The following is a 21,427-nucleotide window of genomic DNA, read 5'->3' as shown; positions in this document are numbered from 1 at the left end:
AAGGCTCGGTAAGGCGGCAGACTCCAGGGTCCCAGCCCCAAGGCTACCATAACAACAAGCCTGGGGTTTGGTCCAGAAGGAGTGTCCCCAGAACTTATCTTCAGCCAGCAAATCTCAAAGAGCCCTCTAGGCACAGACAGGGCAGGAGGACCCTCCCAGGAAAGGCACTGCTGGAGTCCCTGCCTTACCGCTTCCCTGCCTGGCCTGCTGCCTCCCAATGTCTGTGACCACTGTGACCAGACAGGCTGGCTGGCCAACTGGTGTGTGGAGGCAGAGTCCCTCTATAGGGATTCTGGTGCAACTACATCAATTTATGACCAGGCGTTGGCTGCAGCCTGCGGGCCAGGCCTCTTTAAGGTGTGGAGGCTACTGGGAGCTGTCTGCAGTTCTGGAGATGGTTGCAGATCCCGCTGGAAGGTTTTCTTCATTCAGCCCTCTCATTTATCCTAGAGGCAGGGCCTTGGTCCCAGCACCTGCCCACCCACCCACCCCACACTCCCCTGTTCTGTCTCATCTGTCGGTGGTGAGGACAACTGCAGCCTCCAGGAAGCCTGTTAGATCCAATCCTACCGTTCATGCTTTCCCATGACTAACGTGAGATCTACATCAATAGATGTATGTGTAAAGAAATGTGGTCCAAGGCAGCGGAGACGGCTCAGCAGTTAACACTTGCTCTTACAAAGGACCTGAGTTTGGTTTCCAGAACCCATGCCAAGCAGCTCACAGCCCTCTAACTCCAGGTCCAAGAGATCCAACACCTTCTTCTGGCCTTTGCAAGGACTAACACACACACACACACACACACACACACACACACACACACACACTTAAATTAAAATGTAAAAAGTGAGATCATTGACTGCTTTTCCTGGTCCATATCAAACCTCATTGCAGAGGCCATCTAGGACAACTGTGCCCCAGCTCCTCAAAGGGGACATTTAGCAATGTCTGGAGATGGTTTTGTTGTGACACAGTGGCGTGGGAGAGTATCCTGTGGTCATCCTGGAAGCCACAGATGCTGGGGAAGTATGACAGACAGTGCCTAGCACAGCCCATACCAGAGAATTCTCCACCTCAATATCATGCTGGACCAAGAACTCGGCCCATAGGGATAGCATGAAGCACCTGCTAGGAAAACTTGCCCAGAAAAATGCATAGACCGCTTTTCACAGCGTGTCCATTCAAAATAACTTCAAAGACGTTTGCACCCAAACCAGAGCCTCCCCTGGAATGTGTCTGACAGGATAAACAAGCCACTTAGACCCAAAGATCCGGTGGCCAGGAGACTTGAAGGGCGGAGGTCAGACTCAGAGCCAAATGCACGGACACGCGTGTCCCTTGAAGAAAATCATGTTGTGTGTGTTTATGAACCAAGCACACATGCATCCAGAGCACTTTTTAAATTTAATTTTTATAGGTATGGATTATTTGTTTGCCCTGTATGTATGTCTGAGCACCAATTGTATACCTGATGCTCATGCAGACCAGAAGAGGGCGTTGGATCCCCTGGAACTGGAGCTACAGACAGTTTTGAGCAGTATGCGAATGCTGGAAACTATACTCAAGTTCTCTGCAAGAGCAATATGCACTCTTTTTTTTTTTTTTTTTTTTTATGTATACAGTGTTCTACCTGCAGGCCAGAAGAGGGCACCAGATCTCATTATAGATGGTTGTGAGCCCCCATATGGTTGCTGGGAATTGAACTCAGGACCTCTAGAAGAGCAGCCAGTGCTCTTAACCCCTGAGCCATCTCTCCAGCCCCGCAGTATGCACTCTTAACCAACTTTAAAATAAATTAATTAAAAAATAAAGAAATGGCCGGGCAGTGGTGGCACACGCCTTTAATCCCAGCACTGGCGAGGCAGAGGCAGGTGAATCTCTGAGTTCAAGGCCAGCCTGGTCTACAGAGTGAGATCCAGGATAACCAGGGCTACACAGAAAAACCCTGTCTTAAAAAACCAAAACCAACCAACCAAACAAACAAACAAAGGAGTGGAGAGCAATCGAGGAAAGACACCTTGCCATCCACCTGTGGACGGACACACACACACACACACACACACACACACACTCACACACTCACACGTGCAGGTACACCCAACCACACTAACAAGAACATATTCCACACAGCACACAAACACACCCCCCAACATATTTTGATTGCAGAGTGACTGAATCCAGGACACGTGGATATGGAACCTACAGGTAGGCAGAGCCCCTGTTGGTAACTGTGAAGTTGGTTTCTAACCACAAACTGTAAGTGTATCTCAGTGCTCCACAGGGAGAAAAAGGAGCAGACTCCTGGCTAACAGTGAACGCGTTGAGACGAGGAGAAGCCAGCCCAGGGCGGGGGCCGTGGGCCCTTGCGCTGAGGAGTAACAACTCCATCAGCAGGTTTTCTCAGTGGGGCTGGGGGTGGGGTCGTCTTGGCTGCTGCTGCACCATTCCGGAGGGTGGTGGCCGTCGCTGCTCTTCCACCAAAACGTTTTAAGTTTTGTGTCCATATTTTCTCCCTCCTTTCTCAACAAAACAAACAAACAAGACAAAAATGCCAACACCCCTCAGCTTGGACTGTGGCTACATCTCAGTAGACACAGCGCTTGCCTTGCTTGCTAACACAGGATCTGAGTTTGATTTCAGGAACCCATCTTTTTTTTAAAAAAAAAAAAAAAGGCAGGGGAAGAAAGGAAGGATACATGGGGCCATTTGCTCCAAGATCACTAAGATTTTTGTTTTTGGGAAAGGATCTCATGTGATCACTGAGAGTTTTTAGAGACTGCTCCATCATCCACATCCACCAAACACCAAGATGCATGTACAGACAAGTGTGAGCAGCGCTTACACCAACACCGTGACGGAAGTGGATTGTTTATCCTGTGATGAGCCATCAACCAGTGGTTGCTTGTCATAAAATCTATACATTCCCCACACACACTCATGTGCACTCCCAGTACTGAGGCCTGAACCAGTGCCCTGTGCATAAGGCCAGCCCTTTTCTCTGAGCTACACCTCCAACCTTCTGCAGACTTTTTTCTTTTACAGAGGGTCTCACCAAGTTTCCCAGGCAGATCTTGAACTTGACAGGACCTCCTAAATACTGGGATAGCAGGCCTGTACAACCAGGCAGGGCTCCCATCACCATGTTGATGGGACCTCCACAGCTCCCGCCACTATAGGCACTTCCTTCATAGGGAATGTGGCTTTGGGGAATTCGGTGGTTCAGTTCTTCTCGTACAATTATGGGTTATAGAAAACAGAGCAAGACCACCCTGAAGGAATACTAGACAGCATCTTACTGTCTGAAGCCACACCTGTCCCCAAACAAGATTCAACATCAAGCTCTCAGTTCCATAGCATTTCTGTCACCTCTGCTTTTGGTAGACGAAATTCTGCCTTGCTAGGGGGTGACAACCCCCACTTGGGTGGGTTTTCTGGTAGAGCTCCTGGGAGAAAGGGGGTGGGGGCTGTGTGTAGTGAGTCTACATTTGAGTATAGTGGGTCAACATTCGGGCTGTCCACATCTAGCTTGAGTTCATAGGATACGTTCTAGAATGTCAGCCTGTTTACTTGGGTATACGCAGGCCCACAGCCTTTGGCAGAGGGTAGAAAGGAGCAGGAGGCATCTTGCTTTCTTCTGCATGCAGGACTGTGAACACACAACACAAAGAACAACACACAAACATGATCTGAATTCTTTAAACAGAGACCCAAAATAATTTTAATGCAAACACCAAACATGGGTTAGTCTGTCTCTGTCACATGCCCCACCCCATGAATTACAGTACTTTATAAAAATGTTGTAAGATGTGCAAACTAAAGTTCCTTTAAACACAGTGATGGGTTTGGTCCGAATACACGCTTCTTGGATATCCCAGCTGGCTTTGTCATTGTTCTTTGGTAACTAGTGATAAGCACCAATAGAGAGCTGATCCTACATAGGAGAAGGTGGATCTGTTTTCCCTCACACCCTCATCTCTTTCTAGCATCCCAAATGCAGGGCCCAGAGCACGAGAGAGGCACCTCTCATGTCACAGGTGGATGTGGGCACTGAATGTTGGCAGCCAGACAACCCAGGGGACCATTCCCACCCCATCAGATGGTTCACTTCTACAGCCCTGGGTTTTCTGGGGTGGGAGCTCATGCTGGCTTGGGCCCTGCTTTCATGCCTGTGGTTCGGTCTGTTTGTTTCCATCATAACTAGCAGAATGTTATGACAGAAGTTGCCAAGGGGAAGGTGCAGAGGACACTTTAGACAGGCCTCCCTCTGTGAGCCTCACAAGACATTGAGCCAACAGTGAGCCGTGGGGAGTTCTCCATCAAGGCAAGAGGTGGTCATTTGCCATCTCTGCCCCAGGCCACCTTGGCAGTCTCTCCAAGGGAAGGAAGGAAAGGAGGACAGGAGAGGTGGAGGGAGGGAAGCTGGTCTTGTACTGAGGAGGTGTCCGTGGTGGCCCTAAAGCCACTCAGACCCAATACCTCCCTCCCCCGCTTCGCTGGGCCTGAGCTAGTGGTAAATGACCCCTTACAGAAGCACACATGCAAACGTGTTTAAGCAACACAGACTGACACGCCCTGTCCCAGAGTCACCTCTCCAACTTGATGCTCAAAAATGGAAAAGGATTCCAAGGGAGAAGGTCGCCATCTTGAATCTTTGGTATGGCACGTCACTCCTCCAGTGCTACTAACAACCTTCCCATGGCCACATTTATCAGGACATCCTCAGGACTGACTGGAGTGCAGCTGGATTCTCCTTCGATACCCATCTTGAGAGCCAAGGCTCTGGGAATCCTTTCCTGCTGTCTCACTGGGAAGTGTAGAATTCTCTACACTGTGTGTAGAGAAACCCAGAGGGCACTCCCCAACAAATGGCATCTGTTGGAGCTGAATGATACTCTGCTTGGAGCAGTGCAGACACCCCAAGGCACTTAAAGGCAGGCACGCAGAACGTGGGCTTTCTCTCCCCCTGGGAGGGTTCGAACCTCTGGTGGCAGCGCTGCTACCCCATCCCAGTTGGTAGTTTTTCTAATTGGTTTCTGGTGTGTGTTCTTCACTAGACTGAGTCTCACAAGGAATTGTTTGGAAAGGTCTCTCTTGCACCTGACATGAGGCAAGACCCATCCATATTGAATGATGGGTAGATGAGTCAATGGACGATGGATCTTCTGAGGCTCCAGAAATAGAGCCCCATTGGAAGCACCCACCTCAGAAAGAAGGCAGGAAGAAAAGGGGAGACCTTCCAAGACAGGGCAGGGAGGGGGCTGCCCAGGCCGCCTCCCAGGGATAGGCCTATGGCTTGGGTGTGGGGCACGGGGGTCCAGATGAAAGCAGCTATGGGAGAAGCAGCAGGAGCTGGCGGAGGCCAAGATGTGGCTGGCAGTAGGGCCATCTCGGTGTGATGACTGCTAACATTCACAGGGTGTCTGCTCCCTGTTCTAGGACTCTGAACCCCCAGCTTTACTGCAGCTAAGCATATTTCAGGGAGCTCATCGGAAGTCAGACATGCAGGCCCACCCCTCTGATGAGGGATTCTGAGGGTCTGCGAAGTGGACTTGAGAGCCCGCATAGGACAGATGTGCTGAGGAATTACCTAGGGAGACTCAACGCCTAAACACGACACGTAGGTTGAGGGTCACTGTCCTTAAGGCCAACAGGAGATGGTCAGGAAGTTTGTACGATGACCTAACTCACTGAAGGGGACTGGGACTCTGGGTCCCACACAGACAGAAACCAGGCCTCTTCTTACACGAACTAGGGATTAATATCTGAGGACAGAGATCCTTCACTTGGGCCCCTTATCATCCCACCTGTGGTTGTCAGAGTGGAGGGGGCAGGGCAGGAATCTACAGAAAGCCTCTCCCCAAGACAGGCTTTTCCTGCCTTTGGCCACACCCCACCCCAGGTCCATGGGTGAGAAGCATCCTGTGGATTTCCACATTGCTGGATCTTGCTGGGCCTTGCTGAGACTTTCGGTGGGCTTGCATTCTGAATGCCAGCCTTTGTGGTCTGGTCTCTGATCCCAAGAATGCCGAAACTTTCTCTCTTCTCTTCTTTTTTTATAAAAGCTTTTAAAGGAAACAATATGTTTGCTAGAAAAACCACAAAAAAATGATTATATACAAAATGGTTACATGAACGTGTATGCCATACTGTGGGGAGAGTGGCTGGGCTCCTGAAGCCTATTTGCGCTTCCTCAGGATCATGTACATGAGGCCGCTGATGAAGGTGAAGGAGAAGGACACCCAGGCTAGAATGAAAGAGTAGCCATAGCTGCCTTCCTGCATCAGGTAATAGACCTCGTAGTTCTGTCGGTGAAGGTCTTGGCGCCGGTCTGTATAAATGGAAGCCCCGATCATGACACACAGACCTGTCAGGAACCAAGCCAGGGGTCAGATATATTGCAGACCATGGTGTATCCTGGAACTAGCCTAACACTTGTTAATTGATTGCAGCAATTTAGGATACAGACCTCAAGTCCCTCCCACAGCTTATGAGACCCCATTTAGCCTGGCTCCTCCTCATTCCGGTTCTCACAGCTCTGGGTTCTTCATCCCAGGACTTCTACCTGGCACACTGTCCCTTCCACTGTGTACCCAGACAACACACTGTAGACTGCATTGTTATTCTCATAAAACCCAAACTTCATGCTTTGAGGATACCTTCCCTTTCTCCCCAACTAAATCCAAACTCGTCTATATTAAGCGTGTGGCCAGCTTCTCCCTTCCGGGTATCCCCTGACTTCCCTCCTCCAGCCATTTTGATGGGAGCACAACGCAGGGCCACAGCATAAGCTCCATAAGAAGAGCATGCTTGAGCTTCCTTCTGTGGGAAGGAATCTGTGTGGACATGCTGCTAATGGGCTGCTTGTTCCGAGTTAACCTTCAATCTAGATGTCATCCAAATTGGTGACTGAGAAGGAATGCGAGACTTCGTGGCCTTGGTGTCTGCAAGAGAGATGACAGGGGAAGGGGACCCCAGAAACAAGAGCTACCTGGCCAGAAGGATATGCCTGACTTTGGAACTGACTTTTTGTTTGCTCTGGCTCTCCACAAGAAGGAGCCCGGGAAAAAGGTCAAGAGGCAGGCTTTGCTCTGGCTCCCAAGACTGCCAGTTACCCAAATAACGTACAATTTAAAGATTCAGTTTTTTTTGTTTTTTTTTTTTTTTTTCTGAGACATCTTGTTTCTGTGGCAGGCAGCAGACGGCTTCCGGGTTCACTTACATGACATGAGCTGAATGATGGCAGTCAGGATGAACCTCTCTCCCTGCTTGAGGCGGAAGAGCTGGAGCAGAAAGACGAGGAAGGAGATGCAGCAGAGGATGGTGGAGAGGATCATGGTGGCCTGCACTGCCTGCATGATGGAGTAATCTGTGGACAGAAGGCGAAGGCATGGCTGAGGACCAAGGAAGCATCACAGAGAGGTCACAGGACTGACTGCCTACAGTCAGGCATGTCCATCCAACCTTTGGACCTGGCAACACAACACTGTCACCTATAAACTTCACACGGAGATCCTCACAGTCAAGGGAAAACTCACGTCCTAAGCGAATTTACAGCATTGGCCGGGCCCCCTGGACACTAGTTGTGGGCCGCAGGCCACAGATTGGTACATCTGGCCAGCTGACTGCTCGTGCTGCTGTGGATTTTCCAGACCACCTCCCTCCAGTGGCCAGCTAGGCACGTGACCAAAATACCAATGTGGCCAGAAGATGGAGCCACAACTCTGACTTCTTCCTGCTCTGGGCCACAGCTCCAACCTGTTTGGCTCAGGAAGAGGAGACTTTGAAAAGTACAACACCCCAGAGCTCAAGCTACAGCTCCCAGTCTGCCTGAAACTGGCTTGTAAAGGCTCCTGAGACATTTACAGCGATGGATCCTAATGCACCCCAGCGGCACATCAGGGGCCCAGCGCCTGGCCCTGCTGCCTTGTTCTTTATGGTGAACAAGCATGCATGTTCTCCAACACAAATACATGACCTGACTCCATTCCTCAGAGGCCAGGATCAGGTGGAGAAGATACTGGGGAGAAGTGAGAAATAGTTCTGCCGGGCAGGGTTCCCTGGGGACGAAGGGCCAAAGGACCTTGTGGGGAGTTAGGAATGTTCTCTCTTAGTTTTCAACGGTGGTTTGCTAGGAGTGTATTCAATTGTCAAAACTCATTGAGCCAAGGAGCCCTTAAGAAGTGTGTATTTCCATGTTTGTAAAATGACAGCTCTATTCTAAAAAATACTACCAGACTTGACTGAGACAAAATGAACCAGCACACCAGATGCTGAGAACACTCATTTGGGGGCTTCTAGAGTCCCCTGGGGAATTTCAAAGTGGGCCAAGGTTGTGACCCTGTGGCTCTGAACATTACTTATTAAATTTTCCAAGGAGCCATCTAGGATAGCTTTTTTAAGCTGCCATTACTCTGGGGTGGGGACCAAGAATCTGTATTTTTAGCAAGTACCCCAGGTGATTCATGGCTTGTGATGAGGCCAACGTAGAAACTGGTTTTGTGAGGGAAAATGATTCTGTGCTTTTAGAACAGGGTTTCTTGGCATGGAGTTGCAGAGCGTGCCACTGGCGGCCCATGCTGTCAGCAGTGTGTGTGTGTGTGTGTGTGTGTGTGTGTTGGGGTGTTGAGGGGTGGTAGTGTGTGTGTGGGGGAGCCCCACAAGACACTGAGAGCAGAAACTCAAGAGTGGTGGGGGCCTGTGACTTTGCTGTGTTTCAGCATTCCTGGAGGCCTCATAACACCTGCTAAGATAGTCCTCCATACCCACTGCTTCTGCATTCTTGGACTCAACAACCATTTTTGATGTATGTAGATTGGAGGAGAGCCCAGAAAGCTCCAGAAAGCAAAATTTGAATTTGCTAGGTACCAGACCAGATCCACGCAGATGAAATGACTGTATTTGATGCCATAAGTCATCTAGAAACTAAAGCACAGAGGAGGGTGTGCATAAGTTCCGTGTAAATTTGCGCCACTTTACATCCTCATGGGGTCTCAGAAGCAGTCCCCTGCAGCTCCAGAGGAGCGGCTACCACTGCATTTGGGTTGCTTATATTTTGTTTTAACACAAAAAGAATTGGGGAGGGGGCGGGCTGGAAAGACAGCCCCACCACTGCGCTGGACAAGCTGAGGTGGAGAGAGCTCACTCCCACGGGTGGTCCTCTGATGCCCACGTATGTGCCATGCCCTTTCATGCACAGGGCCAGAGGGAGCCAGTGTGGTCGGACCTCAAAGAGGGTCTCTGGCTTTTTGTCTAGCATTTTCTCCTGCTTTCATGGCACACGATACCAGTTTACCACTGATGGCAGGACTGGAATAAATTAACATAAGGAAATAAATTCACATGTGGAAAAAGTCTGAGCTGTCAGGATTTTTTTTTTTTTTCAGGAAAGAGTCGGACAATAAATAATTCAGGCTTCTGGTCGCATTTCTTCTTTGTTTTTTTTTTGCTTTGTTTTGAGAATTTTGTTCCTTTCACAACTCTTTTACAATGTCAAAACCATTCTTAGTTCATGGGCCATCCCAAACAGGCCTTGGGCTGAGTTGAGCTGGTAGCATACAGCTCCCTGATTTAAAGAGCAATAAGACCGAAATAATCCCACATGGAGAGCAGGGACACAAACAGCAGAGACCCCAAGCCACTGCCTCTGGGCACAGCCACTGTCCTGGCTGACCCTGGTCACCGCCACAGCCGACTCTTCCCGGAGCTCACGTCAGCATGACATACAGGGAGCAGGCGGAGCGACCTAGACTTGCTGAGGGGGTCCTGCCTGGGTCTGCTCTGGGGGACTCAGGGGCGTGAAGCTCCGCTCACCCACACTTACCTACATACTCACTGTCGCTCAGGTCACTGATCTCTGTACAGTTTGTGCTGTTGGTGCACACTCTCCAGATGTCCGCTGAGAAGTCTTCTCCTACCCACCAGGCCTGCAAAGGGAACAGGAAGCTGCTGGTTAAGGGTGCAGAGCCCGAGTCCTGCTAGGTTGAGGAATAAATGTGGGACCTACTCGGGACTCACTGCTTCTCAGAGGGCAGACCACAGGTCTGGGGACTTGGTTCAAATGCACACTCAGTTAAGAGGCCTCAGGTCTGTTCTGGGTGTTTACTGAGTCCCATGGGATTCCGGGCTGCAAACCTTTGGAAGGATCTGAGGTGGTCCATGCTCTCATGACCCATGGGGGAAACATCCTGAGTTAGCAGCCACCAGAGTAAATGGAGAACAGTTCTACCAGAACGGCAGGGACAATGTGTAAAAGAAATGATGGCACCAAAGGGACAGCCTGCCACAGTAGCTGGGGAATGAAGCCAGCCCAGACGCCTGGACACTAACAATGTGCGACATGCACACAATGGAACTAAGATAAAACCGTAACATTTGCAGGAAAATGGGTGACCACACCAGGCTCAGGAAGACAAACGATCATGGTTTCTCTTACATGAAGAACTAGATTCGCAATTGTGTATTTGTGTGTATATTTATGTGTGTGTGCTTATGGGCCATGGGACCAGGCCTGGGATCAGAGCCAGGGAGAAGACTTAAGAGAGGTGGGAAATAGAAGGTAATGGACTTCACGTGGTAAGAGAGCAGGAGACTAACTGGGGAAGGAGCCAGAACCAGCTGGAGGGCAGGGGCTGGGGGGGGGGGGGGGAATGGGGGAGGGGACCAAGAAGAATGAAGTATGACATCACATGTGTATGACCATTACTCTGCATGTTAACCTAGAAATTAATTTCAGAAAAGTATCCATGGGCTGGCAAGATGACTTGTGAACGAAGAAAGGCTCTCGCTCCTGAGCCTGATGACCTGAATTAGGTCCCAGGACCCACATGGTGGAAGGAGGGAACCAAGTCTAGAAAGTCTCCCTCTGACTTCCACACATGTACCACAGCACCCCACAAAAGGAATGAAAAATATGAATGTTTACGTTTTAAAGTACTCAAACAATAAAAAAAAAATGAAAATGAAAACTAGCAGGGGCATCCTGTGATGAGCAGAGCAGAGAGTCTGCCTTAGTCCAGTGCCTTCATTTTCCTTGAGTTTCTGTCCCTGCCCCTTCCCTTGGTGGCCTACCTTCTGCTTTCCATCTCTCAAACGGCTCCTTCCCACCCACTGGGCCCACAAACACCCCGGTGTTCCCACCTCACATCCAGCCTCAGGCGCAAACTCGATTTCAAGTGCATACAGAACATGGCTGACTCACTGGCTGGCACACCTCCATCCACCCGCCTAGTTAGTGCGCTGTGCTAATACAACACGTGAGCGTGGGAGCGCGGTCCAGCCCCGTGTCCATCCACCCAGTTAGTGCTGTGCTAATATAACACCTGAGTGTGGGAGCGCGGTCCAGCCCCGTGTCCATCCACCCAGTTAGTGCTGTGCTAATATTCTGAGTGTGGGAGCGCGGTCCAGCCCCCTAGTCCATCCACCCAGTTAGTGCTGTGCTAATATTCTGAGTGTGGGAGCGCGGTCCAGCCCCCTAGTCCATCCACCCAGTTAGTGCTGTGCTAATATAACACCTGAGTGTGGGAGCGCGGTCCAGCCCCGTGTCCATCCAACCCTTTCAATAAACCTCGGACCTCTCTGGGATCCTAAAGGACCAGATGCAGGAAACACACACACACACACACACCCCAACTCTAGAAGAACCTTCAGTCCCTTTTTTCCACACTGTGGGCCCTTTCCCTGGAGTCTCCAAATACTTCAATGCAACACTTCTATGTGACCACAGCCTGGGCCACTCAGCAACTCGGCAAGACCCTCTAAAAGGCTAACTGTGTTCATCTCCTCTGGCAAGAGTCTAACCAGGAGCCTCAGGGATGGTTCAAGTCCTGACTCTGCCTCTTACTACAGTGTAGACTGCGGCAAGGGCCAGAACTGACTGGAGGTTCAGTCCCTTCTCCTGGGAACCATCAGAGGCCAGGCCCTGCCTCCCAGATAACCCAAGATGATGCATCCAAGAGGGCTGAATACTGCCAAGGGGATCCCTGGAGTGACAGGTGTAATAATTAATGTTACCACTGTTATGATTAATCAGGAGGTGAAGAAGCAGGCAACACACGGCGGCACCGGGGGCCGTGCGCACAGTTGGGCTTCGTGAGTGTGGCTGTCCACCTGGTTAGACTAAGAGATGACCAGGAGAAGCTAAACACACCTCTGTGTGTCTAGGAGGGTGTTTCCAGTGGGGGTGATGTGGGAGAGTAATGGGAGAAGATAACACTCCTCTGAATACGGCAGTACTGTCTACCCAATGAGCTGCTGGCCTGGATGGGAGGATGTTGGAGGAAGGCAGTGTAGTTTGTGTATGCGTCTGTCTGGTGTCTGGTGTGTGTGTGTGTGTGTGTGTGTGTGTGTCTGTCTGTCTGTCTGTCTGTCTGTCTGTGTCTGGTGTTTGTGGTGTGTGTGTGTGTGTGTGTGTGTGTGTCTGTCTGTCTGTGTCTGGTGTGTGTGGTGTGCATGTGTGTGTGTGATGTGTGTATCTAATGTGTGTGGTGTCACAATGTGTGTGTGTCTGGTGTGTATGTGTGTGTGATATGTGTGTGTGTGATGTGTGTATGTGTGTGTGATGTGTGTGTGTGATGTGTGTGATGTGTGAATGTGTGTGTGATGTGTGTGGGGGGTGTATGTGTGTGATGTGTGTATGTGTATGATGTGTGTATGTGTGTGTGATGTGTGTGGGGGGGTATGTGTGTATGTGTGTGTGATGTGTGTGTGTATGTGTGTGTGTATGTGTGTGATGTGTGTATGTGTGTGATGTGTGGTGTTTGTGTGTGTATGTGTGTGTATGTGTGTGATGTGTGTGTGATGTGTGTATGTGTGTGTGATGGGTGATGTGTGTGTGTGTGTGTGTGTGTGTGTGTAAGTGCTTTTCTTCCTGGGTGATGCTGTCTATCACTGACACCATCCTTCACTGCCATGGGAATGCAGTGTCTCTGGCCATCCACCATGGACCGAACAGCAGCAGCTCTCCAGGAGTCCTCCAAACTCCAGGGCCAGGCTGGGCCTGCTGAGGCGTTGGGCATCATCTGTGCACTGAATAGCTACGGGTTCTTCACCTCTCTAGTGTGAGAGTTGCTGTTGGACTACTCGGCTCATGTCAGCCCATCTAAATCTCACATGCAACACACACACACACACACACACACACACACACACACACAGCAGACAGAGATACACCACACACACCAGACAGACAGATATATACAGCATACATATACACACCAGATAGACGCACATATACCATACACACACACACACACACACACACACACGCCGGACAGAGATACAACACACACACACACACACACACACACACACACACACACACACACACTCCTAGAGATCCCCAACCGATTTGGCCTTCTGAGCAGTTTTCTTCTCCTTAACGGTCTCTAGTTTGAAATGACCAGAAGAAGCCAGGCCTAGGGGACAAGACCAGGTCTCCGTTAGAAGCATCACCTCCTGCCCGGGCCAAGCGGGTATCAAATGTTCTCTTGCTAATGCAGCTCCAGCTGGACCCTGAAGGAGCAAGTTACATGTCAGGGGCCTGTGGAGAGTTTAGACCTCTCCGCTCATGAGATCTGATGGGTAGTCTGTGAGTGAGTTAGTAACACGGTACCTGGCTAGTAACACGGTGCCTGGCTAGTAACACGGTGCCTGGCCAGTGACTCGGTGCCTGGCCAGTGAGAAGATGCAGGGCCAGGGAGGAGGTGGCCTCGATGGGTCATTTTGCCCTCTCTAGAACAACTATCAACATCTGGAGAAAACGCCCCTTCAACTTTGGAAGCAAGACTGACACCTAGTGACAAAGGCCAGGGATGAGGCTGGGCCACTGCAAGGTACAAGATGGCCTTTGACACATACAACACACACACATACGACACACACACATAGCCAGTGTGAAGAGAGCAGCAACCATGGGGTGCAAGCAGACCTGTGGTCAGATGCAGGGCCTTTGGGAACACCCTCCGGGGTGTATAGTCCATTCAGACATGCAGCAGCTCCATTTTCAGTTCATGTTTACCTCATTTTAAACGTGAATCAGGACACGTGGATCAGGCCCCACTACGCCACTGTCCAAGCAAATTTGTTCTCGCTGCTTCTCCTCCTCCTTTTCCTCCCTCCCCGTGACCTGCCCTTCACCACACCACAGCCTCCTTCCCCTCCCACCTCCCACATCGTGGTCCTCCTGACCTCCTCGGAACCTTGGTGGGGGGGTTGTTGTTTGTTTTTTAAAAATTCCTTGACTATTTCATACATGTATACAATGTATTTGGGGTGCTTAGCCCCCATCACCCTCCCCTATCACCGTCTCATCCTCCTCCATGCCCACAGAACCCGCCTTCTTTCCAGCAAGTCCCTCCCTACTTTAGTGTCTTTCCCACCGAGTGTAATTGGTGTCTGTGAGCGTGGGTCAGGGTTGTTTTCTGGAACACAGGCACCTTGCCAGCGGCTACACCACGGAAGAGGATGTTGTCATTTGTTTTCCTGACGGCAGTCATTCTGATGGAATCTCACAGCACTTTTGATTTGCACTACCCTGACGGCTAAGGCTGTTCACACTTTAAAAAAAATTTACTGGCTGCCTACATGTATTTCTTTATTTTGAGAATTATCTGTTCAGTTTGTCAGCCATTTATTAATTGGTTGTGTGTGTGTGTGTGTGTGTGTGTGTGTGTGTGTTCATGTGTGTGCATTGCATGTGCAGGTGATTGCTTGTGTGTGTGAGTGTGAGTGAGTGAGTGTGTGTGTGTGTGTGTGTGTGTGTGTGTGTAAGTTTTGCAGCTCTCTCTCTCCCTCTTTTGGTTTTTTGAGACAGGGTTTCTCTGTGTAGCCCTAGTTGTTCTGGAACTCACTCTGTAGCCCAGGCTGGCCTCTAACTCACAGAGATCACCTGTCTCGGCCTCCTGAGTGTTGGGATTAAAGGCATGCACCACCACTGCCTGGCAGGTTTTGCAGGTTTTTTTTTTTTTAATGTATTTAAGATATTAACTCCTTGTCTAAAGCATAAGAAGCAAAACCTTGGAAAACATATTTTGTATTCTTATTTTAAAAATAAAATAGGAGCTGGAGACATGGTTCAGAGGTTAAAAGCATTTGCTGCTCTTGCAGAGGACTCAGGTCTGATTCCCAGCACCCACACTGTGGCTCACAACCACCTGTAACTCTAGTCCCAGGGGTTCAAGGTCCTCTTCTGATCTCTTTGGGCAGCAGGCACTCACAGGTGGTTCACAGACAAGCATGTAGGCAGAACATCCATACACACAAAATAAAGGAAATAAATTTAAAGAATAAAATAAAAACATTCAATAGAAAAAAGAAGAAGTATCTAGCTCTGAATGACCATGGTCCTGAGGCTGAGCCGCAGAGAGCTGGACTTACCCTCGGGGGCGTCTGGCAGGCAAGCATCGTATCACCTAACCGTGTCTTACCAGACCTCATCCAAACCTGAGCACAGGGTGCTCCCAAAGTTCCAATCCCAGGATGAGAGCACCCAGGCCTGGGCTGGGGAGATGCCTTAGCAAAGAGGACACCCCCGGATCACAATCACACCCTCCCCGTTCTCCACCCTGATCTGAGGTCTCCACTGCCCCATGACTCCCAGGTGGTTGATGAGAACAGGAACGTACATTGTTGATGGCTGAAATGAACAACAGCACCAGAGCGACGATGTGGAAGATAATGATGAAGGCAAGAACGGCCAACATGTTCACAGGGCAGTGAGGGCCAACGGGGCAGCTGGACAGTCCAGAGAGGGATGAGGAGCCAAAGAGGATGGGAGAGACAGATCCAAACCTGTCAACGACAAGACAAAACTCAAATCAACAACTGTGAACAGGATCTCAGAAAATTTAGGACAGCTCTTCCCATCTCCCTGCCTCACAGTCCAGACGCTCTGCCCTGCTGGGTCTAGGTGGAGCAGGAGGGCGAAGACCAATTAAAATCTCTAATTCAGAGCTGGGACAGTAGCTTGACTTGTAGAGTGCTCACTTAGCATGCATGAAGTCCTGGGTTCGATTCCCCACCACTGTGTAAGCATGGGGCACATGCTTGTAATCCCAGCACTTGGGAAGTGGATAATTCCACGTACTTAGCAACACAGTGAGTTAGAGGCCAACAGGCCAACCCGAGTTCCGAGAGACCCTGCCTTGAATGCAACAGGGGCCAGACACATGGATCTACAAGTACTTGTCCCGTCAACAATGTCAGCCTGAGGACCTGAGTTCAATCCCTGGAACCCACTTACAGGTGGAAGGAGAGAACAACTCCACAACGTTGTCCCCGACCAACACATGTGTGCTGTGCCATGCACGCCCCCACAGGTCACACATCGTATCGTACACATGTACATTTTGTTTTGTTTTTTTTTTTGAGTCAGTGTCTCATTATGCAGACCAGGCTAGCCTGGAAATCACAGAGCTCCACTTGCCTCTGCATCCCAAGTCCTCTGATTTCAGTTTACTTACACATTTGAACAATGTTGGCTCCTGAAAGATACATACAATGTATGGCAGACAGGTATGATTTCATTTCCTCTCTGATCCCACAGGATGACTACACTCTCAGAATCCCTTGCACTTAAGGTAGGCCAGTGCAGCTAGATGATAAAGCCTCACACCTTGGACTGAGATTATGACTGATAAGACTTTGGATGTTCCACTCCTGAGATTTCTGGGTAATTTTTAAAAACTCTAGTAGGACAATCTGAATAACATAGAACAGGAAGCAACTGCAAAGTGAAATCAAAACGCTGTGCCACACTCAGGAAAGGCGGGCTTTCTCAAGGGTGAGGAAGACACTCTGGGTGTGAAAACCTGTCCGAGCCGGGCGAGAGAGCAGACACAGGTGCTGTGTGAAGTGGAAAGAAGAAGGTATTCAAAGGGATGATTTGAGTATTTCAGGGTTAAAGGTCGCATGTGGGAAAGCCGATGAAACCTTTGAAGAGTTTTACAAACACGATCGTTGTGTTGGTCAACAGAACTCAAATGTCACGTGAACATGTCACAATAATGGGGTTGGAAAAGTTCACCCCCCAAATCAATACATGGCTCCTTCTTTCACGTCAATAATTTGCTACCTGATTCTATTACTAAAATCCGTAGGAAATAAAATTAACTTCTAATCTCATTGTTTAAATACAATGCAGACCAGGCCTTGTTTATGCTGAGATGAAATCTTAGTTTTTAGTGAACTAATACACACGTATGTATACACATAAGTGTGTGTGCATGCACACTTGCATACACACACTTTTTCTGAAATACTTGAGAGTAAGTTGCTTAAACCCAACCTTTTTTTTTTTTTTTTTTTTTTTTTTTTTTTTTTTTTTATTTTTTGAGACAGGGTTTCTCTGTGTAGCTTTGCGCCTTTCCTGGGACTCACTTGGTAGTCCAGGCTGGCCTCGAACTCACAGAGATCCGCCTGGCTCTGCCTCCCGAGTGCTGGGATTAAAGGCGTGCGCCACCACCGCCCGGCCTTCAACCTTTTTATCTAAATACTTTACTGTGTATTTTTGAAAAATGAAGGTATTTCCTTACATAGCCAAAGTGTGATAGTCATAATTAAGAATTTAATATAGGGGCTGAAGAGCTGGCTCTGTGTAAATGTGCTCGCCAGGCAAGTGTGAAGACCTGAGTTCAAATCTCCAGATCCTAGTTAGAAGCTGGACGAAGTCACACAGCATCTGTGCTCTTCCCAGGGGATGTGAGGCAGAGACAAGGAATTTCTGGAGGCTCAGGAACTAGTTAGCCTGGCAGAAAATCAACCAAGAGACCCAGTCACAAACAAGATGGGAATTGAGGACTGAGAGCTGAGGTGGTCCTCTGACCTCAGCATGCACACTGTGGCACCCATGAACTCACTTTCACATACACAAAGCCTGCACATGCATGGACTCATCACCAAATCTACCATGACACAATGACATCATCGCATTTATCATCCATATCATACATCTCCAGATAGCCCAGTCACATCTCTGTAAGTTTTTTCTACTCCCAGATGATGGTCTCCATTTTGCTCCTCAATCTCTTCAATCTCCTCATTCTTTTTCATGACAGTGACAGGATTTAAGAGCGTTGGCCATTTTTGTAGGATGTCTGCCATGCTGGTTGCTACAGTTTGAATATGAAGTACTTGGCTGCCAGCTGGGAGGCATTTGGGAAGTGACTGGGTTTTAAAAGCTCTGGCCAAAGGAATGGATTCATTCCCCAATGGACTCATAGTAGATGGCATTGGGATATGGAAACTTTAGGAGGCAGGGCCTAGCTGGAGGAGATCTCAGGGGATGTGTCTTTGGAAGGTTTACCTGTCCCTAGTCCTCTCTCCTCTGTTTCCTGTTTCTGAAAGATCCTCTTCCTCCAGACAATGTTCTGTCTCACCATGGACCCAGAATCAATAGAGCCAGACAGAGGACTACATCCTCTGAAACCGAGCGCTCAAATGAAACCTTCCTTCTTCAAGCTGTTGTCTGGGCATTTGGTTACATGCCTGACAGACACTCCTGATGCTTCTCTAGTTCTTAGTTCCTTTCCCTGTTGCTGTGGTAAAACAACAAAAGCAGGTGACATGGCTCACAGTCACGGTTGTAACCCGTCACACAGGTAAGCCAGAGGCAGGGGCCCCGCGGCAGGGAAGGAGCAGAGAGGGATGGATACCGTCCTTAGCTCACTTTCTTCTTTTTGTACAGTGGAAGATGCATCCCAGGGAATGGTGCCACCCCGAGTGGACACCTCTTCCCACCCCAATTAACGTAGTCAAGATAAGCCCCACAGTCACTGCCAGAGGCCTGTCTCCCCAGTGATTCTAGATGTCATCCGGTGATAGAGAAGACTGCTATCACACTCGGGATTCCACCAGGCTGTTTTCTTAGCAGGGATGCTCCGTAGGGGATGTGGCTTCGGTACACTCCACCCGCAGACTCAGAGTGTCAGTCTGTCCTGCGGTTGATGGGGCAGCTGGTGAGCTGGTTATGGCCTGTCACATTCTCTTACTTTTCCTTTGTAACCATAAAGTCCCCTGGGGCTGGAGGTCTAGCTCTGTGGCAGAGTGCTGACCCAGATGTGCCAGATCCTGGAGTTTGAGTGCTAACACTGTGTGTGTGTGTGTGTGTGTGTGTGTGTGTGTGTGTGTGTGAGAGAGAGAGAGAGAGAGAGAGAGAGAGAGAGACAGACAGACAGACAGACAGACAGACAGACAGACGGACGGACACAGAGAAACAGTGAGAAAGAGACAGTTATAGAAAGACACAGCAAACAGAAAGGTGGGTGTGGGGAAGTGCACCTGCTAACTCCCCACCCCCACCCCAGACAATGGGAAGGAGAGGACCAGATCCTGAGGGCTTCCTGGCCAGCCAGCCTAGCCAAAATGGTGAACTCAAGTGTGGGAAATCCTGTCTTGGAAAATAAGGGGGAGAAAGACAACTGATCCTGACCTCCGGCCAATACATGCGTGCACATACACAGGTGAGTGGGTTCACACACACATGCATAACACACACAGTTATTTTCAGGGAAAGATGCTTTATTGTGTAAACTATGAACAAACTATAATTTGCCCCTGGTGGCATTATGTTTAAACATCGTGTCTTCATTACCACTCCTCAGTTCTAGCACGGCCCTTCACTCTAACAGGAAACATTATGCAGCCATCCCTCCCGACTCGACCCCAAGTCTCCTGTGGACACGAGATGATGGAATGGAACAGTCTGAGAGCTTCTGTGTCTGGCTTCTCCCCTTGGCTTTGTACTGTCCACATTATAACATAGACACAGAGGTGTTCAGAGATAAAGTAAGGACCCAGCTTTCATGAAGCTTCCACCTCAATAGTCCGAGTGCCCACGAGTGGTTATGAAACGGAATTGTTCAAGATTGCACTTTTCTGGCACCAACGTCCTTCTGCCTCCTCGGGGGACACGCCTTGGACAAAGCCTCCACCCAGCTCTGCCAGCTCTCCTCTCCTCCATCAGTCCCTCGGGACTGACCGGGGTCGTGGGCTGACACAGGGGCTTGTCTTTGAGAGCAGAATTCAACACATGAGTCAGGAGTTGTGTGGCCACAGACACATTTGGGGAGGCCCAGGCAGCCATTCTTGAAGCAGCTGGCTCACCAACTCAGAGATTCCTCCGATTCTTTACTAAGGGACAAATTCCTCTTTGTTGAGATCTGCATCATGGCCAGTGCCACCACACACTGCCTCCAGATAACTGCACTTCTGACCTTCCAATAAAAGCTCACTAGCCAGGCTGAATGCCACAGAACTGTAATGCGCCCAAAGGCCCGTTCACCGGGACAAAACTTGAGACTGTAACGGTGCTCTTCAGTGTTCTGGCACAAACATACACACATACCAAGCTGAAAACTCCTAACACAGAACGAAAGCGTTAACCTGTATCCTGTCAAACAAACCCATTCAGGTTTTAAAACAACTAATTGAAGAAAATGACGGGTGTTAAGCTTTTCATTCAGGTGAAGGTAGGGGGACCAGGAGTTCAAAACCAGCTCTGGCTGCATAGATAGTGAGTTCAAAGCCAGCCTGGACTACAGGAAAGCCGGTTCAAAAACAGAAGAGGAGGGGGAGGGGGGAGGAGAGAGGAGAGAGAAGAAGGGACTGAAGGGGGAGGGGAGGGAGGGGAGGGGAGGGAAGAGAGGGGGAGTGGAGGGGAGGGAGGTGGAGGAGAGGGGAGGGGAGTAGAATGGAAGGGAGGGGAGGGGAGGGGAGGAAAGGGAAGGGGAATAGAGGGCAGGAGAGGGGAGGGGAGGGGACTGGAGAGAGGAGGGCAGGGGAGTGGAGTGGAGGGGAAGGGAGGAGAGTGGAGTGGAGGGGAGGGAAGGGGAGAGGAGTGGAGGAGAGTGGAGGGGAGGGGACTGGAGAGAGGAGGGCAGGGGAGTGGAGTGGAGGGGAAGGGAGGGGAGTGGAGTGGAGGGGAGGGAAGGGGAGAGGAGTGGAGGGGAGAGGAGGAGAGGGGAGTGGAGTGGAGGGCAGGGAAGGGGAGTGGAGGGGAAGGGAGGGGAGGGGAGTGGAGGGGAGGGAAGGGGAGGGGAGGGGAGGGGAGGGGAGGGGAGGGGAGGGGAGGAGAAGGGAAACTGCTGAACTCTGGGATTACAGCTCCTGACTGGTTTTCCCGTGGATTCTGGGGATTTGAACTCAGGTCCTCATGCTCACAAGGCAAGCTCTTTACCCACCGAGCGTTCTCCTCAGCCCCTTATTAAACCAACTTCCTTTTTAAATGCTTGTTACATTTATTTATTTACTGTATGTGTGACTGTGGGCATGTTTGTGCCGGCGTGTGCTTGTGGAGATCAGAGGGTAATCATGGTGGGCGGTTCTCTCTTTCCACCGTGTGGGTCCTGGGGCTAAACTCAGGTAGTCAGGACTGGAGGCAATCACCTTTACCCGCAGAGCCATCTTGACAGCCTGCTGACTTCTTTGTGTTGCT

At 49.9% G+C, this 21,427-nt stretch overlaps 1 protein-coding gene across 2 annotated transcripts in view; it reads right to left on the bottom strand.

The window, feature by feature from the left end:
- Nucleotides 1-3,687: 3,687 nt before the first annotated feature.
- Nucleotides 3,688-21,427, bottom strand: part of Emp2 (epithelial membrane protein 2) — a 44,081-nt gene continuing 26,341 nt past the window's right edge. For both annotated transcript variants that reach the window (XM_006983915.4, XM_076577888.1), the window contains exons 2-5: nucleotides 15,621-15,786; nucleotides 9,821-9,923; nucleotides 7,220-7,366; nucleotides 3,688-6,364 (exon numbers count right to left, since the gene is read on the bottom strand). In XM_006983915.4, coding sequence (XP_006983977.2) covers nucleotides 6,177-6,364; nucleotides 7,220-7,366; nucleotides 9,821-9,923; nucleotides 15,621-15,698 — 516 coding nt within the window. In that variant the 5' untranslated portion in view covers nucleotides 15,699-15,786 and the 3' untranslated portion in view covers nucleotides 3,688-6,176. The remainder of the gene's footprint in view (nucleotides 6,365-7,219; nucleotides 7,367-9,820; nucleotides 9,924-15,620; nucleotides 15,787-21,427) is intronic.

The sequence above is a fragment of the Peromyscus maniculatus genome, chromosome 8, assembly GCF_049852395.1.
Source record: "Peromyscus maniculatus bairdii isolate BWxNUB_F1_BW_parent chromosome 8, HU_Pman_BW_mat_3.1, whole genome shotgun sequence".
Taxonomy (NCBI): Eukaryota; Metazoa; Chordata; class Mammalia; order Rodentia; family Cricetidae; genus Peromyscus; species Peromyscus maniculatus.
Note: the sequence above shows the minus strand (reverse complement) of the source record. Positions and strands in the feature narration are given on the sequence as shown.